The 19055-nt window shown below is 39.5% G+C and overlaps 1 protein-coding gene across 10 annotated transcripts in view; it reads left to right on the forward strand.

The window, feature by feature from the left end:
- IQSEC1 (IQ motif and Sec7 domain ArfGEF 1) overlaps positions 1-19055 on the forward strand; it is a 311515-nt gene that overhangs the window by 55945 nt on the left and 236515 nt on the right. For all 10 annotated transcript variants that reach the window (XM_083602924.1, XM_083602923.1, XM_083602919.1 and 7 more), the window contains exon 2: positions 6787-6816. In XM_083602924.1, the coding sequence (XP_083459050.1) occupies positions 6787-6816 (30 nt within the window). The remainder of the gene's footprint in view (positions 1-6786; positions 6817-19055) is intronic.

Genomic DNA, 19055 nt, shown 5'->3' on the forward strand with positions numbered 1-19055 from the left:
CTGCTGTCAGAAAGAACTAGGCTACAGTTATAAAGGCATATACAAAGGTTTGGGCATCCAAACAAGACTGAGTTAAAGTTCTTCATTTGTCTCAACGTTCTTATTGGGGTGGGAAAGAGTTGGTCTGTCCTGTCCCACTTTTTAGGAATTTTAACACTGCATGCCAGCTAAGAAACATTGACTTCATTTGCCCATAACATCCTAACCATGACTTAGCACAACCTTGGCTTACACAGATGAGCAAAATTTGTGCAATCCCTAGGAAGGGATTGGGGCCACTTTGCTCCTCTGGTCATTCTGCTACTGTACTAAACTATGCTAAATCATAGCTTGGATTAGCATGTCATCTAAACCTTGGCTGGTGGTTTATCTCTTTCTTCACAAATCTTGGATATAGCTTATGGTTTGTCTGGAGAGAGCTAAACCGTGAGACCGTGTTAGGATGATATGGTAAGTCAAAACATGGTTTTTCACGGTATAGCAAGAGAACAACCAGTGGTGGAGCAAAGTAGCCACAATCTCCGCTCCATGAGCTCACATATTACTCATACATGTTAAATTATGCTTGTGTTACATGCAGAAAGCATCATAGTGTTTATAGAAGTACTCCACTGGGAAAATATTGACTGGATTTTGAGCAGGTATGAAAATATCCCCATAGCACTAGTCATAATGTTGATGCTGACTGTTTAAGCTACATGCATATGATAGTATATTTCACTTTACTGGGTCCGGCAAGGGCCTTAAAGAAACCCCAGGAAAGGTTTGAGGGTCTATTTATAGCCCATGCTCCATAGGTTAGGCCAGGCATAACCAGGCAAACTCGACCCTTCAGATGTTTTGGGACTACAACTCCCATCATCCCTAGCTAACAGGACCAGTGGTCAGGGATGATGGGAGCTGTAGTCCCAAAACATCTGGAGGGCCGAGTTTGCCTATGCCTGGGTTAGGCACCCCTGCAATACAGTATCACAAGCTTGCCAAATATAGCATCATGCAACAGAGCTAATTCTTTGGTTGGTTGTTTCAGTTGGTTGGTGTATAAATTCCCACATATAGTAAATAAACTCTATATTCTGCCCAGGAGTATTTCTTTTTAAGTAACCAACCAGCTGGACTGATGGGGTGTTTAATCCCCTCTTTCAGCACTCCTGAATTGGCTATAGTTACTTAGGTTATTGGGTTTTTTTCTGGTTTTCGCTTGCCATGTGTCTCCATATGTTATGGCATATATTTTTTATAAAGTTCAAGTAAGATTTCGTGTTCAATCGTTCTTATTTTCCATTTCAGATAGTTAAGTTTATACTTTGGTTTTGCATGTTGAATGTTCCTCTTCCCTTCAGTAATCCCTGTGGTAATTTCTTTTGGCAAAATAATTTGCTGATTGTTTTAAGCCTAAAAGCTCTTTGACACTTAAGAGATTTGGGGCATGGATTATAAAGTGCTGTTTAATCTTCACCTACGGATCCATTGTCTATGGATTATTGATGCAGTTAAGTCATTATGTCTAAGTCTGAACCTTTTAAATTTTCAGACCTGAGACTGAGAGTATAAATTAAACCTACAAATTGAAATATAGAAGGCTCCCATCCAAGGTTCTTGTCGCACTTCTTAAAGTCTTAATTCCTTTATTTGTCTGCTCGGACAGTCTTGAGATAAACAATGCAGATCATGATGCGGTTTAATTGTGCAAACTAATAATTGTTTGGACGTTTTGAAGGGCCCCTTCTGCCTATCATATAAACTACATTGTACAAGTAAAACCTTCCGCATTCCCCCCCTTTTTAATTCTGAGATCTCTTCCAATGGTAATCATAGTCTATTTGATCATAGGTGTGGTCATTTTAGAACACCAGCACCCTGTGGACTAGAACGTTGTCAACCTGTCAAAAGCATATTGACACAGATTACACAAGAATATAAAGTGACAATTCCTTTTCTTAGTATATTAAGATTTTAAAAGAAACCTAAAGGAGGCATGCAGCATAGACAGATGAGCCAATGTCTAGTTTCTTCTGACTTCAGCAGGAAAAATACATATCGTAGTTGCAATCTAGGGTAAAAATGATAACAGCACACAGAAGGTGGTTTCATTCAATGGAGGCTTCCAGTAGATGGAGAGAATATTTGCAAATTAGTCCCTTTCTCTTGCAGCACCTCATGCCGCTTTCCACACTGTTCGCGAGAGGCTGCTACTCATACGGAACACATTGGGGGATGCAGGTGGTTGCAGAGAGAAGGGGAAATTGTTTAAAATTGCCACCCACCCCAGAATACTCCATTGAGTACACAGGACACTGCCCAGGGAAATTTCATTTCTGACTCTTAAATGCATATTCTGTTATTTGGAGAAAAAAAAGTTATGTTGCTTGATTGTGATCTTAGCATCTTCTTAGTATTAAATAGATTGAATAATTCGCTATTAATAATATCTTAAATTATTCTGAAAATGCGAATGCTAGTATTTAAGTGCCAAAAGGAAACCACAACTTCCTGTTCAATCTCCGATTGAAAGCAACTACTGCACATTAGCAACAAAATTAGTGTTGCATAATGCCATCAGATTTACTTCCTACTCTACAGATATGTTTAAGCGTGACCCTCTAGAGGGCAAAGCTTGGTTAAGCAATCCATATATTGAGTCAGAAACAAATGCAACTGTAGTTATTAGCCTTAGGCAGTGCCACTCACTGAACACTATTTAAATGCTAAATTCAGTTCCTAACAATAGCTAAATAAAACATTTAGGCTTGACTATAGTGAAATCATAGCCATGTTAATATTTATTGAACAAGCATTGTCATTGTGCTTGTCAGATAACACATGATTCCAAGCATATGGGGCAGCAAGAGAAGTGTCATTCAAGGGAGCAGACACCTTTGGACATTGGGTGGTGGAGCTGTGGGAATCAAGATCATGGGCAGAAGGCCAGGGCTTTGGCAGAAGGACAAGGATCCTGTGAATGTCACATGAGAGACATAAGGTGAATATTTTTTTGCAGTAGCATGCTAGACAGATATGAGAGGGCTGAGATGAGATAATGGAATGCCAGGGATAAGAAAGTTGCAGTAGTAAAATCAAGAGAAGTTTATTTTATTTATGATGCAAAATTGTAGAAAAGGTAAATGTTCTGGAAGATAAATTAGCTGTAATTGAATTGTTCCTGTTCCTATTTGTTCTTGAACAATTTGGGGGGGAAGATCATGGTATATGCAGTTTTTTGCTTCATTCTTTCTTCAAGCGACTTCAAGCAATTTTAATTTTAGTTTCAAGGTTGTCTGCTTCATAGTTGGGTACAATTGTTTTTATTCTGTTTTCGTTCTGTGTTTGAGACATCTTGTCTTGAAATGGGCTAAAATCCCTGCTAGGAGAAAAATGATAGCTTTATAGTTGCTTTAACCATAATATTATATCATGTTGCAAACTTGGTTATAGTCCAACTGAGTAAACTTGATTTTGCTACATATGGCTTTGTTGCTGAAAAATAACTCCAGAACATTAAGCTCTGTTCAAAGGAATACTAAGCATGGCTCTGAAAGTATTGACCAGAAGAAAGGAAATAGATAATAGTGTGTACTGAAATGAACAGCTAAAAACTGCAGCCATGAACGTGAAATGCATTGCTCAGAAAGCGAGATGCAGAATAGCTGGAGTTCAGTTGGAAGCAGTTTCTACAGGACCATGGACAGCTCTGAGCAAGCCGATGGTTGACTTCAACAGAGCTAAGGCTCAAAGCTTACATTATGCAATTTGTGTGCAAGAGTTTTCTTACACAAATAGCCAGCATAGGGGAAGGAGACTGATACAGATTGGCACCCTGGCATGGGATAGGGGGTGCTAAGTATTTGCCCCCTGTGGTTCCAATCCAGATTGAGCTTCCTGTGCCTGCTATTAGCACAAGAAAGAAAAACATCTCTTATTCAGTTCAATGGGAGATATTTTCCACTATGCCAATAGCAGCTGCAGAGGGATCAACTCAGATAAGAATCACAGAGGGATGCAAATGGTTCAGGACCCCTACACTGCTAGTGCCCTGATCTCTTAGTGAAAGAATAATCTTGCACTCAAGCAAGAACCATGTTAGCAACATGTTTAGTTCTGCTCTAGGACCAAATATTCTGGTGCAGGCCTTGATGTGCCAACTTCCCCTTAGAGCAGGATCAACTGGAATCAAAAGTAGTATGCATAGGGCTCTCAGCCTAGAGCCGCTTAGATAGCAGTGTGTTTCAAGAACAGTCTGGTTTTCAATAATTGTTCAAAAGTATCATTGCATCTTGAAACACTTGTTTTTGATACATATGGTGCTCTGCACAAAGAGATTTTATGAGATAGTCTTCCCCTTAAGATGCTTATCATTTAGTCCACAAGGCCATTTGGCAGGAAGATAATCTTAGGGATACAAAATCCATTACTCTTTGAAGAGGTGCAGAAATGTATCGTTTGTACCCACAGCAAAACCATATATATATATATATATATATATATATGTATATGTATATATGTATATATATACATCCCAGTAACTGATCTCTCATATATCACATTCTCCATCCTCAAGCTTGCATTTTTAATTTGCCTATTCCTCCCACTTGTACACTTTGCTGTGACATCCAGTTCTACTGCCCTGGGAATCCTGATTGTCCTTTGCAGGGTAGGATATACACTTAGAAATAAAATAAACTGGTTTGAGCAGTTGCTGCAGTCAAAGATTGCAAACCAGAATTGTAGTGTGTGTTGACTCCAAGACAATAGTAGGGAAGGGAGCTTTATGCGACTGGTGTGAAATACTAAGTATATTTCCTAAGGAGGAAAAATAGAACATCCTTTCCTCCTAATATTCTGAAGAGTATGCTGACTAAAAATTGTTTGTTTGTTTGTTTGTTAAAAAATTTAAATCCATGTATTTTTTTCTTTATATGCAATATCATTTTGCTACCAAATCTCATTTTTAAAGGCTGATACTTCTGAAAAGAAAAAAGTAGAAATGAAAAAATAAAAATCAATATATGTTTATCATCCTATCTTCAAAAGTCTGAAGGCACAGATACATGCCTGTGACTCTAGTAATGTATACAGTTTTAATATTTCATGAATGAGATGAGCATCCAGTGGAGAATATATAAGATCATTTGCCTGAATCTGTCAAAAGTCTACATCAGTGTTCTCTTTTTACTTAGTAACATTGAATTTTGTGTGTGTATGAATGACATTAATCTCCACATTCTTTTAAAAAACTCATGAACATAAGAGGGGAAAGGAGATTATGTGATTCAGAAGCATCCAAAAGCATCCTTCATCTCCCTCTGCATCACTTTTAAATTGAGATTCACATGCAACATAGGAAGCTCAAAAGCTCTCTTCACATGTACAGAACCTGGTTAGTCTTTTGGGATTCTTCTTGGGATTGCACCCAAGCTATTTAAAATCCTTTTATTTTTCTTGATGGAAATACCATTATATCGGCTTTCCGTTGGAATTTATTGTATCCTTCACTGTTCATTCAGTAAAAAACACTGCTCTACTTCAGCTTTGACTTTGTTGGCACTAAATGCATTTGATCACATTTGATTCTACAGTGTGTGGTGATTTTTAAAAACACCATTTAATACTAAAACCTGGAATAGGAAATAAATGTGGATAGTATAATTTGCTGCTAGTATTCTTTGTCTGGAATTGTGGGGGGTGTTAGCTAACTACTATAGAATGTGGATATATCAACGCTAAATACAACAAAAGGCATTTTATGAAAGGTCAGGAGTTGTGTGAGCATCACATAATAGAGGTCAATGTTATTTAGTGGGCTTCTGGCCACATAATATTCTCTGGACTAGAAGCAGCAAGTATAAATCGGAGACAAACTACACATGATGCTTGGCATATAGTTTACTCCTGCAAGATTGTTCTTTAATTTGGAGGGCAAGGTATATTGGCACCATGGTGTGCAAGGCAGAGGGAATTTAACCTTTTGCCCTCACGGCAGTCATGATCAGTATTGAGAGCACAAGTGGCAGGCATTTTTGAAGCTAATTTGTGATGGCAAAGCATACGCATATCCCTGCACACACACACACATGCGCATATGAACACATTGGCTCTTTCTAAAAAAGGGGGGGTGAACACACCCCCAGTTGTGATCCCTCTCCCTTGTCCACATCCCTCACTGGCTGTGCTCCACAACCTCCGCAAGTGTTTTTTGTTTTACTGAAATGTGTTCTTGGACTGCAATGATTTCCCTTTCTTTTCTGGATGGAGAGGGATGTGTGCAGAAACCTTTGGCTAGATTGTAACCTACTCTACAAAGGAAGAGTAGCACCTACTGCCCGTTTTGTCTCTGGACCTGACAGTTTCTGTTATGTGGTCCCCATAAGGTTACTCATTGGGTAATTTGGCTCTGAAGCTCAGAAAGGTACTCTAGCCCTGTAATCAAAGTGAAATATTGCATTCCAGGAAAAATTGCCACTCATTTGTTCCTCAGATAAGCACCTAAAGGTTCGTTCAGTTGTGTGGATACTGGCAGTCTACACTGCATTGGTTTTAATTGGGTACATATGTACATCCCATTCCAACTAGTCTTTCTAGACCACACATAAGACCATTGTTATTTTTCTCTTGCTTGCTACTGTAGTGAAGGTAGCTTTACATCTCTCATTAGTAACAGCTTCAGGGTCAAAATGTACTAGTGAATAAATATGGTCAAAATCTGCTAGTGAATGAATATAGTGATAGACACCAGCTTCTGATGGGGAGTTCAAATTGGTAATCTAATTTTTACAATTTATTTTACAGGTCTGAAGGTGAAAGTTCAAGAAGCATCAGGTATGTATCTGTACAGTGTTTTTTGAACTTTTTTTTTTATTACAACCACATGTCCTGCCTTTTGGCATGATACTGAACCATCATTGATAAAACGATTATTTTTAAAAAGCTGTACTTTACAGTATCAAACCTTTTTCTTTTACACTTTAATGCTTTAATTGTAAAATTAGACACCTCTGTTTTCTTAAACATGCCAAAGTTTTCTTTAATAAAGTTAGGAATAACTAAAATAGCATATAACATTGCATGTAAAGGTTTTCTGTACTTGAAGGAAGCCAAAATTCTGCAACTTTCTAAGATCTCTTTGGTTTAGGGACAACATCCAGAGACAGGTGTGCTTCACATGCAATTACATGTAATTATAAAAAAAAAATTAAAATAGAATTTTTACTGGAGTAATTCAACATTGATACATTTATACATACATAGTACAGATATGCAAACAGACAGACATTTCATACAATCCTTAAAAATATTAATACATACCCACATTCAATCCCACACATACTTCCTTTTCCCATGTAAAATTAATTTCCGATTTTTACATGTAAAACTAATTTCCTATTAGATTAGATTTGAATTGCCTGCTGCCTTAAAAAAAACCATTAGCTTTTTAGAAAGTATTTTCCAGAGTACATACGCTTTAGAGATTTGAACGCTTTCATTTCCAGCTAAAGATATGTGTTGGTGTGTTGCCACAACTGTAAATCTTTTCACCTTTGGCTCTCTTCTAGAGGCCACCTTGTTCTTCAAACTGTAAGAATTGTAACCTGATATCAACTTGTTTTTCCATGCATCCAGTTAGGTACTTTTGTATCTGCTTCTCCCTTATAGATTCTTTTGTTTCCAATGAGACTATAATTAGCTCTTTTATTCTTGCAGTTTGTGGTAGATGCAGTCTGAACTTGGTTGTTCCAGTATGTGACTTTATCTATGATTAATTCTTGCTTTGACCTTTTTCACATTTAACAAATCTTACAAATGCTATGTGTTGGCTGCCAATTTCAATATTTTGAATGGTCTCAGGTTTTCTTGAGTTGCAGGAAAATAGTCCAACATTACTTGAGTTTCAGAACATGCATACACCATTTCCAGGGGTTAGTTACATTTTTATATTAAAATTGTTTTGTAAAAGCAATAATCATATGCTTACTTGTTGGAGCAGGTGTGTAGTCTCAGGGAAACATTTATGGTATTAATTTATTTTATATTGGTTTATCATTACTCTAAGAATATTCTGTAGATAGGCTGAATTACTTACATAGGTTATCGGATAAGGAGTAATGCACATTTATATTAACTCAATTTCAGCATTTTTTTTAATTGGTTGTTGTTGATTTAAACTTGTAGTTGGACATTATGAAAATATATTAATATGATTAGCAAATTGTCTGAGGCTATGGATGTTTATTTAGAAATGAGCCCCACTAAGTTCAAATCAGCATACTTAAAATGGCAGACTTAGGATATTTTTCTCACTATAGACTTAATAATGCGAACTTCAGGTTGTTTTACACCAGAGAATGTGTTTTCTGTGTTCTGCAACAGATATCCCAATTTAAAATTTATCAGTAAGATCTTTAAAAAGAATCTAAATGTCCATGAGTGTGAGAAGCATATTATTATTTCAATTTCTATATATCACGCAGATACTTAATATTCATAGTCTCTTCTGCTGCATTGTATATTTGCCATCATTCATTGCTTTCCTCTCACATCACAGTCATTAACAGTGTGAGATTTTACTAGGGGTATTTAATAAGTATGCAGTTTAGCAGAGTGATAATTAAGTCGCTTATTAAGGGCAAAGATCATGTTGCTGCTTCTGAGCAAAGGCAGGACAATACAGAAGGCTTGATTGCAGGCCATTTTATTTAGCTTGTGGCTAACGTGATATAAACTCCTCTAAAGGAAGTAGAAAACTAATGGCCCTGAACCAATGTAGAGTAGAAAAGAGATGCAAAGTACTGTAAGAATAGCTTTTATATCAGTTGAATAACCGGTAACCCTCTAATTAAAAGGGGAGGAGAAAGAGCCCCCCACAGATCTTAAGTGTGGCTTCTTTGTGGTTTGCTAGCTGCCAAATATTAACTAATGAAATAATTACTAGAGTGAAAGTAATAGAGTTAAGATACGTTTTCAAATGTTACTACTGAGGGCTTTTATTCAGTAATATAAAAGCTATATCTAACCTAATCCACTATTCCAACATCCAAACACTATAGGTGTCTTAAGGATCAAATAAGATATATATGTCCTAGTGCAAGGCTTGGATTGCTCAGGTACACTGGAAGAACCAACCCAGCATTTCCACTGGTATGCTTGTGAACTTGCCACCACACTACCTTGCATCATCTCAGCAACTGGCAACACTGCTGTCGAGAGACCAGTGCTGCCCCATGTTGCTGGCTCCTCCTGCCTATGAGAGTCCCCTGGGCTACCAAGTTGATGAGGTAGATATACTCATGAGGGACTGACTATGCTACTAGAAAGGTATGCATAGCAACTTCAGCTGAACCAACAAGCCTGCCACAATGAGCAGCATGTGAGTCTATCTGCAAGTAATTTGCCAATTTTCCTATGTGTCACAGTGACTCTTCATGACCCCATGGACCAGAGCATGCCAGGCACTCCTGTCTTCCACTGACTCCCGCAGTTTGGTCAAACTCATGTTCGTAGCTTCGAGAACACTGTCCAGCCATTTCGTCCTCTGCCATCCCCTTTTCCTTGTGCCCTCAATCTTTCCCAACATCAGGGTCTTTTCCAGGGAGTCTTCTCTTCTCATGAGGTGGCCAAAGTATTGGAGCCTCAGTACCAGCCCAGATTAATGGACAAGCTGTGGAGGGCAAGATACATTTTATCACATCAGGCGGACTTGCCCAGGGGTTTATAAGGTTTGGAATAAGGTTTTCAATTGATTACAGGAGAGATGTTGGCACGAGATCCACTTATGGCACTGTTGTCCACTATCAATGATGGAGACAAAAAGATACTTTACAGGAGTTAATGTTTTCCATTTTTATTGGGGTCCATATGGTGGCAGTCTGAAATTCGAAATTTGTAACAGCTAATTTGCTTGGAGGGGTAGTATTCTCAGATTTCGTTGGTGGCATTTATGAAAAAATAACTTGTCAGTTGAATAAAGAAAGGATTCAAGGGGGGAAAGGTTTTATTTGAAATGGTTTTGTTCTATTAAATATGGGTCTGTCGGAAAGCATGATGGGCTTTCTTCATCAAACCATGTGGCTTTATGGAGTGATATTAGAGGCGGATTGAATTAATTTTTCTTCCTTTTTACGCTTGGCTAGTTGATTACTTCTGTGATGTTTTCCTGAATGCTTCACTTAGTGCTTATTTGTTCATGTGTTATGAATTGTATATTTAAGGGAGATTTTGTTAGTTACCTGTTTTGCTACCTGTTTTGCTCCTATATTTGCTGCAACAAAACATAGAGGTATATATGTTTTGAGTCTTTTTTATTTCTTTGCTTGTTTTTCTTTGATATGGAAAGTCTTAATAACCTGTTCTTAAATTAAATAAATAAATCAAGTAAATAATTTGTGCTACAATAAACTTCAACACAAAGAAGAGATGTGAAAGATGTTCCTGGTTTCACTAGTAAATTTGGGTTTCTTGGTACCCTTAATTAGTAGTACAGTACAGTGGAACCTCGGGTTACGTACCATCCTCCTTACAAACGCTTCAGGTAATGAGCTCCACTAACCTGGAAGTAGGTGTTCCGGGTGGTGAACTTTGCCCTGGGATGCGAGCAAAAGTTGTGCGGCGGCGGCAGCAGGAGGCCCCATTAACAAAAGCACGCCTCAGGTTAAGAACAGTTTCGGGTTAAGAACGGACCGAATTAAGTTCATAAATGGAGGTACCACTGTAGTAATAGTAGTAGTAGTAGTCATCAGTGTGTGTGTGTGTGTGTGTGTGTGTGTGTGTGTGTAACTTCTAGCCAAATCATTGCTGTTTTATTTTGACCTTGAATTTTCAACCATGTTTTTGTTAACATATTTCAGTAGATTAAATACTTGCATGCACACCTGAAGAGATGAGTAGGCATTTTCACTTCTTTGGCACGCGAATCAAAAATGTGAAGGCACCTTCATGCTGCTTGAGAATCTGGTCATTCATGTGTGAAATAAACATCAGTATCGCATAACCGAGATATGAGTTGAATTTTGGGGGATACTATTATTAGAGAATTCACTTGAGAGCAGGAGATATGCAAGGTCATGCACTTTACGTAAAACATTTATTAATATTAATAACCCTGTAGTGGAAGACTCAAGTTGTCCCCCTAGGTAATTTCACACAGGGCTATCTGAGTAGACATTCGTCAAAATATCTATATCAAAGTGTTAACAAGCTAATGATAAAAAGACGTGCTTTGGTTCCACAGAACTGACCCCGTACAAAATGCTTTGTAAGCAACCATCTTTGTACTTTATAGAACAGAAAGAATGTGAAACGAGTGGTCTTTCAGCTGAATAGATGCTTTATTAAGCATAAAATCAGTACATACAAAATAGCTTCCAAAAGTATATTCTTATTCTGAACTTTATACTAAAATGTATAAAATTATGTTTTAAGCATTCAAGTAAATTATACCAGCAATCTTGATTTGTAATTTCTAATAACAGAATGATGTCACAATCTAGTTAAGGTGAAATGCTTTTAAATCACATGGCTCTCAATGGGAGATTTAAATATGGTTAGTTTGCTTCCACTGTCTCATTCTGTGACACACTCCCTCAGTGAAGATGTGAACATGACTGAGTCTGGGGCGATTTAACCTGGCCTGTCCCTGTCATCAACAACCAAGAATTGAGGGTTCTCTATATGTGGTGGCATATAATATAAACCCACAGCAAGGACGGTTGATAGTAGGCTTCATTTGACAACTTGTTCCCTGAACTAGATATATTTTAAAGCGGGGGCACAATGAAAATTGAAACTATTCTTATTAGCAAACATTCAAAGAGGGATAAAGCTTAATCGTTTTACTAGTAAAGGCACAGCACTTATTTTATTTCAGAAACACTTGTTTCACGTTTAAAAAAGAACTTATAATTCTCCATAACAGAACTGTTTCTATTAAAACAATTTCTTACTAGAATGGCTTTCTGCTTTTTACTCCTTCTATAAAACACCTGTAGCCCCATTCTACATCCTTTTCCTACACCTGGGAAAATTAAAGAGGTTTATCCTGCCTGACAAACTCCTAAATACACCTAGCTGGGCCCTGACTGCCAGTTAAATGGTTAGGTTTTCTCTTGCCTGGCTGTCTCTCCTCCCCTGCCATGATTGGCTAAGGGTCTCCACAATGATAACCCCATAGTCCAGAGGTTTCCAACCTTTTTGAGTCCACAGCTCCCTTGGCCAACTACATTCTTTCTGCTGCTCCCCTGTGGGGAAATGCTCCCTGAGCCTCAGAAGCCCAGTTCTATCACCCTTGCCTGCAGAGCCAGCAGCCCTTCACCCGTTTTTGAACACCCTCCCTTGTGAAGTGTTATCTCAGCCTCCTCTCCCCTCTCCTTGGGGATACTCTGGGCAGCCACCACCATCACTCCTGGTCCCTGAGACACCAGCCCCACTCCAAAGAGTGATGCTGGACACTCAGCTCCCAGGCAGGCCTTGCAGACAGCAAGCACAAGAAAGGCCAGAGTGCCCAGCCTTCCATTTGTCTGTCCTTTCCAAACAGCAAGGGCTGGCAGACTAGCTGGCCAGGCTTCCTTACCCACTTGCTTGCTTGCTTACTCAGCTCCTGGCAACCAGCAGCCCCTGGCCAGCCCCAGAGGCACCACTCGCCTCCGGAGCTTGTGGCTGGGACTGCTGCAACGAACAGCTATGCAAGCCTTTGGGAGGCAGAGACATGAGAGGGCATCAGAGGAGGGAGGGAAGGAAAGAGGGACAGAGACCAGTGTTGCCTGCTGCACCCCTGACCATCATTCAAGGCACCCCAGGGAGCCATGGCACACTGGTTGAAAACCACTGCAATAGTCTGTCTCACATACCCCTAATGATTAAAAGTGGAACAAATGGGAAATGGCATGACAGAGTTTTCTATGATGAATAGGGACAAAGTAAAGTAATGTTATAGGTATGCCCACTCTGGAATAACCACCTCACCGTGATTTGGAAGATACTGGCTGGCTGTTTCTGAAAACTCACCTGATTGCTTAGGTTTTTGCTGACCTTTAGCACTGACCTAATTACCCTATATTGTTGGCATCTAGCAATGTTTTTATTGTATTGCTTTGTGTTAATGTGTTTTCATATTTTTAACCCTATAAACTACCTCAACAGTATTTATTAATGGAAAATGGTATATAAATATTATTAAATAAACATTTTTCTTACTCCTGTTAATTTATTATCTTGGCCAACATAATTTTTCAAAAATTCATTTTCAGGAGTATATGATGGTCCCAATACATTCTGAAACATGTGAATTAATGTCTTGTAACATAGATGCAAAGAGCTAAAATTTGTTTTAGACTCTCAAATGTCGATTTTCAGATATTCAAATGCTCAGTTTCTTGTGCATTCTCTGAATAGGCATTGTCTGTGTTTGGTGCCCAATTATTTTTTATTTCAATATTTATATGACAGCTGACATTTTGTGGTGTTTTAATAATTGGCACACAAAGTTATTTAGCATTTGACAGTATAGATAGCTGATAGATTATGGGAGGCTTCCAAACTTGCGCCTTCAGAAAGGGGTCTGCATTTCTGCCATCCAAGCCCCTGCATGCTACAGAATATTATTTCAGGGAGCATTGGACATAACACCTAGTATTCCCTTGTGGCTGTGTATTTGTAGAGGAAGCCTAGTAGTCTTTGATCCATTATTTAATAGAGTATTCCCTGAGCTACTAAAGAACCTGGGGGTCCATGGAAGATATATCAGTATTTTTCAACTGTCATATTTGGCAGGTTTTATCATGGTTGGCATGCAAGTGTATTCAACATTTGGCAGTTGATATGTAACAATATTCTTTATAAAGCTTTTGATCACACACAGTGCTATTTAGTATTGGACAGCCTGTGATAGCATGCAATGCTAATTAGTGTTTGACAGTTAAAAATTTCTAGCCTGCCAAAAACCAAAAATCTCTAAAGTATTCAAATTCTGAGTTTAAAAAGTTAGCATTCAAAAAGTGGGTGTGGGTTCTGCTTTGTAATTTATTATTCAAATTTTTCAATGAGAATGATGGAATTTTGCTTCTATGCATTTTTGTCCCAATTTAATGTTATATCCATTGTAACCATTAGAGGCAGTATCTGTCGTAACATTCTGATGCTGTTGAGTGTAACAACAAAAAACTCAAAACTAGAACTGTATTTTGCTTACAAGAAAATTTGAGATGAATATGGATAATACTGCTTGCATAAGTGAAATTGCGTAAAGTGGGGAGCACCCTCTAAAAATCCTTTAAATGCCTATTTCCCTCTGCTCTTCAGCACTTTCTCCTGCTCTCTCTCCAATCCAGACCAGAATACCTAGAGTTAAAGCTAAGCTCTGAGGCTGGCTGGAGGATGCGAGGGAAGGTGGTGGCTGCTGCTGCTGTTGTGCTACTCCACATGCCAGCTGTTAGGTGGGGAGGCTGAGCAGCCTAAACAAAACCCTGCTGCAACCTGGGTCTCTTTGGGGCTTCCTCTGCTCTCATTGACATCCTCTTCAGGCTCTGTGGAGGATCTCATTGCGAGTCACAAGGACTCTCCAGCAGTCTCCCACCATTTCCGAGTATGATTCTATCTATCTGTCTGTCTGTCTGTCTGTCTGTCTGTCTGTCTGTCTGTCTCCCAGTACAGTACATATATGTGAATACGTGTAAATGGGGGGTGCCTGTAATATATTTTTAATGCTGAGCTAAGAATTTTATTGAGAACTTTGAGCACAAAATGTTGGGGTGTAGGGGTGAAAGGAGTGGCCAGCTCCCTGGAAAATAGGGAGAGATTTGTCATGGAAAAACTCATTTCCTGCATGCCTGGGATGCAAGCAATTTCCACTCAGTATGGATTGAAAAATCTACACACACACACACACACACACACACACACACACACCATTTTGCTGCCTATAAATTGGGCAGTAAAGCTGGAGATTATTTCAGGGTCACCCTAGATATGTTTGCAAGTTATTCAAATAAAACTTCTCACTGCTTGTATTCTATGAAGAGCTGTGATATATCGCTCTCCCTTGTATCCTTATACTAAATAATAAATATGAAAGCATGTGTCTGAGAAAGTCTATTTACATTTTGTTATTGCAGAAATATATTCTAAAGCATACAAGACCAAACTCCATTAAATTTATTATGGGAATGCATAGTGAAAGCAGAGACTTGCCCAGCTCATTAAACACATTTTATTGCTTCAAATAAAACGTGACATATGAAAGTGATTGTGTATAGATCAATTTACCTGTATTCTATGAACTTTTAAGACCATATTCTTAGTCATAAGAGACTCCTGCGGAGCGTATCACCATGTTGGTGGGGAAGGGCTTCAGCTTCCTATGCAATGCAAAGCTGACCACTTCTGAGGCTCTTCCAAAATATGCTGCCACAGCCTGAGATCCTCTTATAGGTCCAGTTACCTTCTAACCACATGTTTTTATATCTGCCTTCCCCAATTTTTATAACTGACACTTGCTTTAATTTGTTGCGATTATCCAACTAGTCATTCCCCAGTATTTTACTTTGTTGATGGTCCGTCATCTACACTGAAAAAATTCAGTTATTATTATCAACACCATCCAGGTGCGCTTAAGATGTTGTTGTTGCCTGGTACAACATACATCTGATCTGTTACAGATCTGTGTTCCTATAGCAGCATATAAAGACATGAATGAGTGATCATATCGGCACTTTAAAATGCTGCTTTTCTGTTTAAAAGTCAAGGTGCCTTCTTCTCCCATTACAAGTGCCACATAATATTCCACATTTGTAAGATATCAATCTTTCAGTGTGGCAACACCAACACTCTGCAGCTCCCTGCCTATGGACATCAGGCAGATGCCTTTACTCTTTTCAGTGTTTGCTAAAAACGTGTTTGTTTAGACAAGCCCAGACATGTAAAACTTTGGTGTATGTTTTAACCTTTTTTTCCAGTTTATAAGACATCTTTCTGTGTCATGGGAGTTCTTTCAAGCTTAAACCCTGGGAGTCGCTTGAGAATTAATGGGAGGTAAATCCTGCATTTCCTCTCCTCGCTTGCAACAAGATCCAGGTGCTTGTACCTGCTGTCTCTGCTCCATCACTTTATGAACCTTTGTCTCTCACTCAGTGCCAGCCAAAACACTCAAGCCTTCCCTTCCCTTGCCAGGAGCAGTGACAGAATGGGAAGGGAGGGTTTTTCCCCTCTTTCCACCTGTTTCTTTATATGAATTCTGTAATTTAATTTAAATAACAAAATAACATTTCAAAGATCACAAGGTAAGAGAATTTAGAGAACTTCAATAACTCAATAATGAATAAATAATGTCTTTCGTGATGGTAATAGCGGCTGATGTTATGTGAAAGCCGAAAATTAGCTGCTGATATTTAATTGCTCCCTTCTTCTTGTGGAAGGTTCTGGCAGAACAAGAGTTCTCAAACCTGAAAAATTGTTTCCCAATGCTTGGAACTACATTTGTAATGTTTCAAAAGGACGACACTTTTCTCTCTTAGCCACCTAATAAGCCTTAGTAAACAGAGTGGAGTCTTAATAATGCAAAAGTCATACTCCTTTCTATTAGACCTTTCTCACTGCAGCACCCTCACTATTGTATTCTTTATTTAGATGGTGACCTGATCGATGATCAGGATCAGCACCAGGGGGAGGCGTCTCCACAGGTTGTTAAAGGAGTGTGCAAGAGTGAGCCCTCATCTCCTGTTAGAGTAAAGGAGAAAGCTCACAGACGGGTCAAGTCAGAGGGGGAGTCGTCTGATGAGAAAGACGCACTTGCTGGCCCCAGTGGGTCAGAAGAAGCACCCCAGTTTGTGCCCAGGCGGTCTTCTCGGGCAACAAAGGGAATTCCACCTGAGAGGTTTCGAGTCACAAATGCGTGGGTTGATCTCGCACAGTGCGAACCTGAGATTTGTGAGGAGACTCAACAGGCAGGTGGGAAGGTGTGGAACACACAGAGGTCTGTAAAGGTGTGTTCACAAGTCCTCTCAGAATGTGATACGAGAGGGGGCTATTGCTAAGTCAAAGTATTATGGAGAGAGTCAGAACTTACAGGGTTAAGAAGTTCTGAGTGACGTCTCACATTCTTGGAGGCGTGTTTAGAACACTGAGTGGGAGTGTTCTGTGTCTCAGAGAGAGACAGAGTGTGAGCTGAGTCTGCTCAAGGAGCGCACCGGGAAAATGAGTTCCGTGTCGCCGGGAGAATTATGATTTGTTGTTTTTGTACGAGAATAAAGCTATTTGTAAGATAAGGAAGAAACTGAGCGTCGACCTGATTTATTACTGCACACACGGCAATCATCGGTCCTGCTTCTACCGCTGTGTACTTCACTCTGCTAACTGCAGCTGGGGGCCCGGAGGGAGCAGAGACACGCAGAGAAGCGTGTGGGCTCCAGGGGCAAGCGAAGCTGCCAGTCAATTTCACCAAAAGTATCGCCAATGGTAACCTTCAGGATAAATGGAAGGGTTGTGTTAAAGTGCCCTCCCACCCTGGGGCCCCTGCAACTGTGTCTTTTTAATTTGCTGCTTCTGTAGTTGATTGCAAAGTGCACCATTCACCCTGGTGAATGCAGCACAGCCTATGGAGATACTGTTTGCCACCAAAAGCTAAACCCACAAGTCTGGGGTAACACATAACATAATGTCACACTGTGATTTTCCCCACTGGAGAACCCCACCACCACCCTCCATAGCACAGTGGTAGAACAATTGCTTTGTATTCAAAATGCTATAGGTTCACTTTTTGGCATCTTTGGTTAAGTTGATCTGAGATGGTAAGGGTGTAAAACCTCTGCCTGACCTTACAGAACTTCTCCCTGTCAACGTATCTCATTATTTTATATCTACATTTGTATTCTACCTTTCTTCCATGATGTAACTCAACACTTCTGTCCACAGGTTAGCCAGAGAGGTCTTGCACCCTGGCAACTGGCTGCATTTAGGACTCAGCTAGATTGGTAAAGAAAAAGTGATTTTATATGCGTTGTACATGCGAGATAACATTGTGCCACCAGTTGATGCTGTGGAGTCCCATTTTTCTCTACCTGTTTTCCCTGTTTAAATGTACAACGTGTTTAACTGAAACGCTTCTTTGATGTGTCTAGATCCAGCCTTATACTTGCTTTAGTTCAGTGAAATTCCTTTTTCAAACTATTGGCTACAGAGTAAACAGTAGTGGCCTAGATGGATCAATGGTTTAACACAGCATAAGTCAACTTAATTTATCTGTATGTCCTCCACCCCCAGTGCACATTATTGGATGCAGCTGGGAGGAGGCAGTGAAATGTCACAGCATTTCTCTGAAGAGCTAAACGCAGGAGAAGGGTGATTTATACAAGGGACTCCCATTTTTGGTGCTGAGGTGTACATTTGAGTAATAGATATGTCATTGTGATGTAAGCTGTGTGCTGAGGCTAATGCTGTTAAGAGTACTATGAGTTGCTCATGTAGACAGTAGCTGGAATAAGAGAGAAAACATGGGCTTCCCAGAGGCATCTGCTTGGCCACCGTGGGAACAAGGATGCTCAACTAGATGAGCATTTTGGCCTGATCCAGCCCAGTTCTTATATTCTTAAATGTAAATTAGGGTAATAAATTACTTTGACGCAACAAAAGGCGTGTATTTATTCATAGGTGAAAATTAGTTCATTTCTTGTTAATAATTCAACTGAAAATTTCTACAACACAAATAAGTTGTGAAATAGAAGCAAGCACTTGGGGCAGAGGGAAGGTGCACTACAGTATAGCTTTCCTGCCTGTAGAGTTTTCTCTCTTACAGCAAATTGATATTTCAGGATATGGAAACTGGAAAGGCGAGAGGGAATGAGTTACTTAGTGGTAGATACCCAAAGTATGCAAAAAAGGTCTAGAGTTTTGGGGTGGGTGTCTGCTCACCTCCACCCACTTGCAGGACTGAGGACTGTGCATGAAATTTGTGTGCAGCTTGTCAAAGGTTCTCCCCGCATTGGCCTTCTCCTCACGCTTCAGTAGGAATATGGCACCCCTCCCTCTTAACTGCTGCTAAGGAAGCACTGGTCTCCTTAATTCCTGTTCCATACTTC

Source organism: Podarcis filfolensis (genome assembly GCF_964270895.1).
Source record: "Podarcis filfolensis genome assembly, chromosome: 2".
Lineage (NCBI taxonomy): Eukaryota > Metazoa > Chordata > Lepidosauria > Squamata > Lacertidae > Podarcis > Podarcis filfolensis.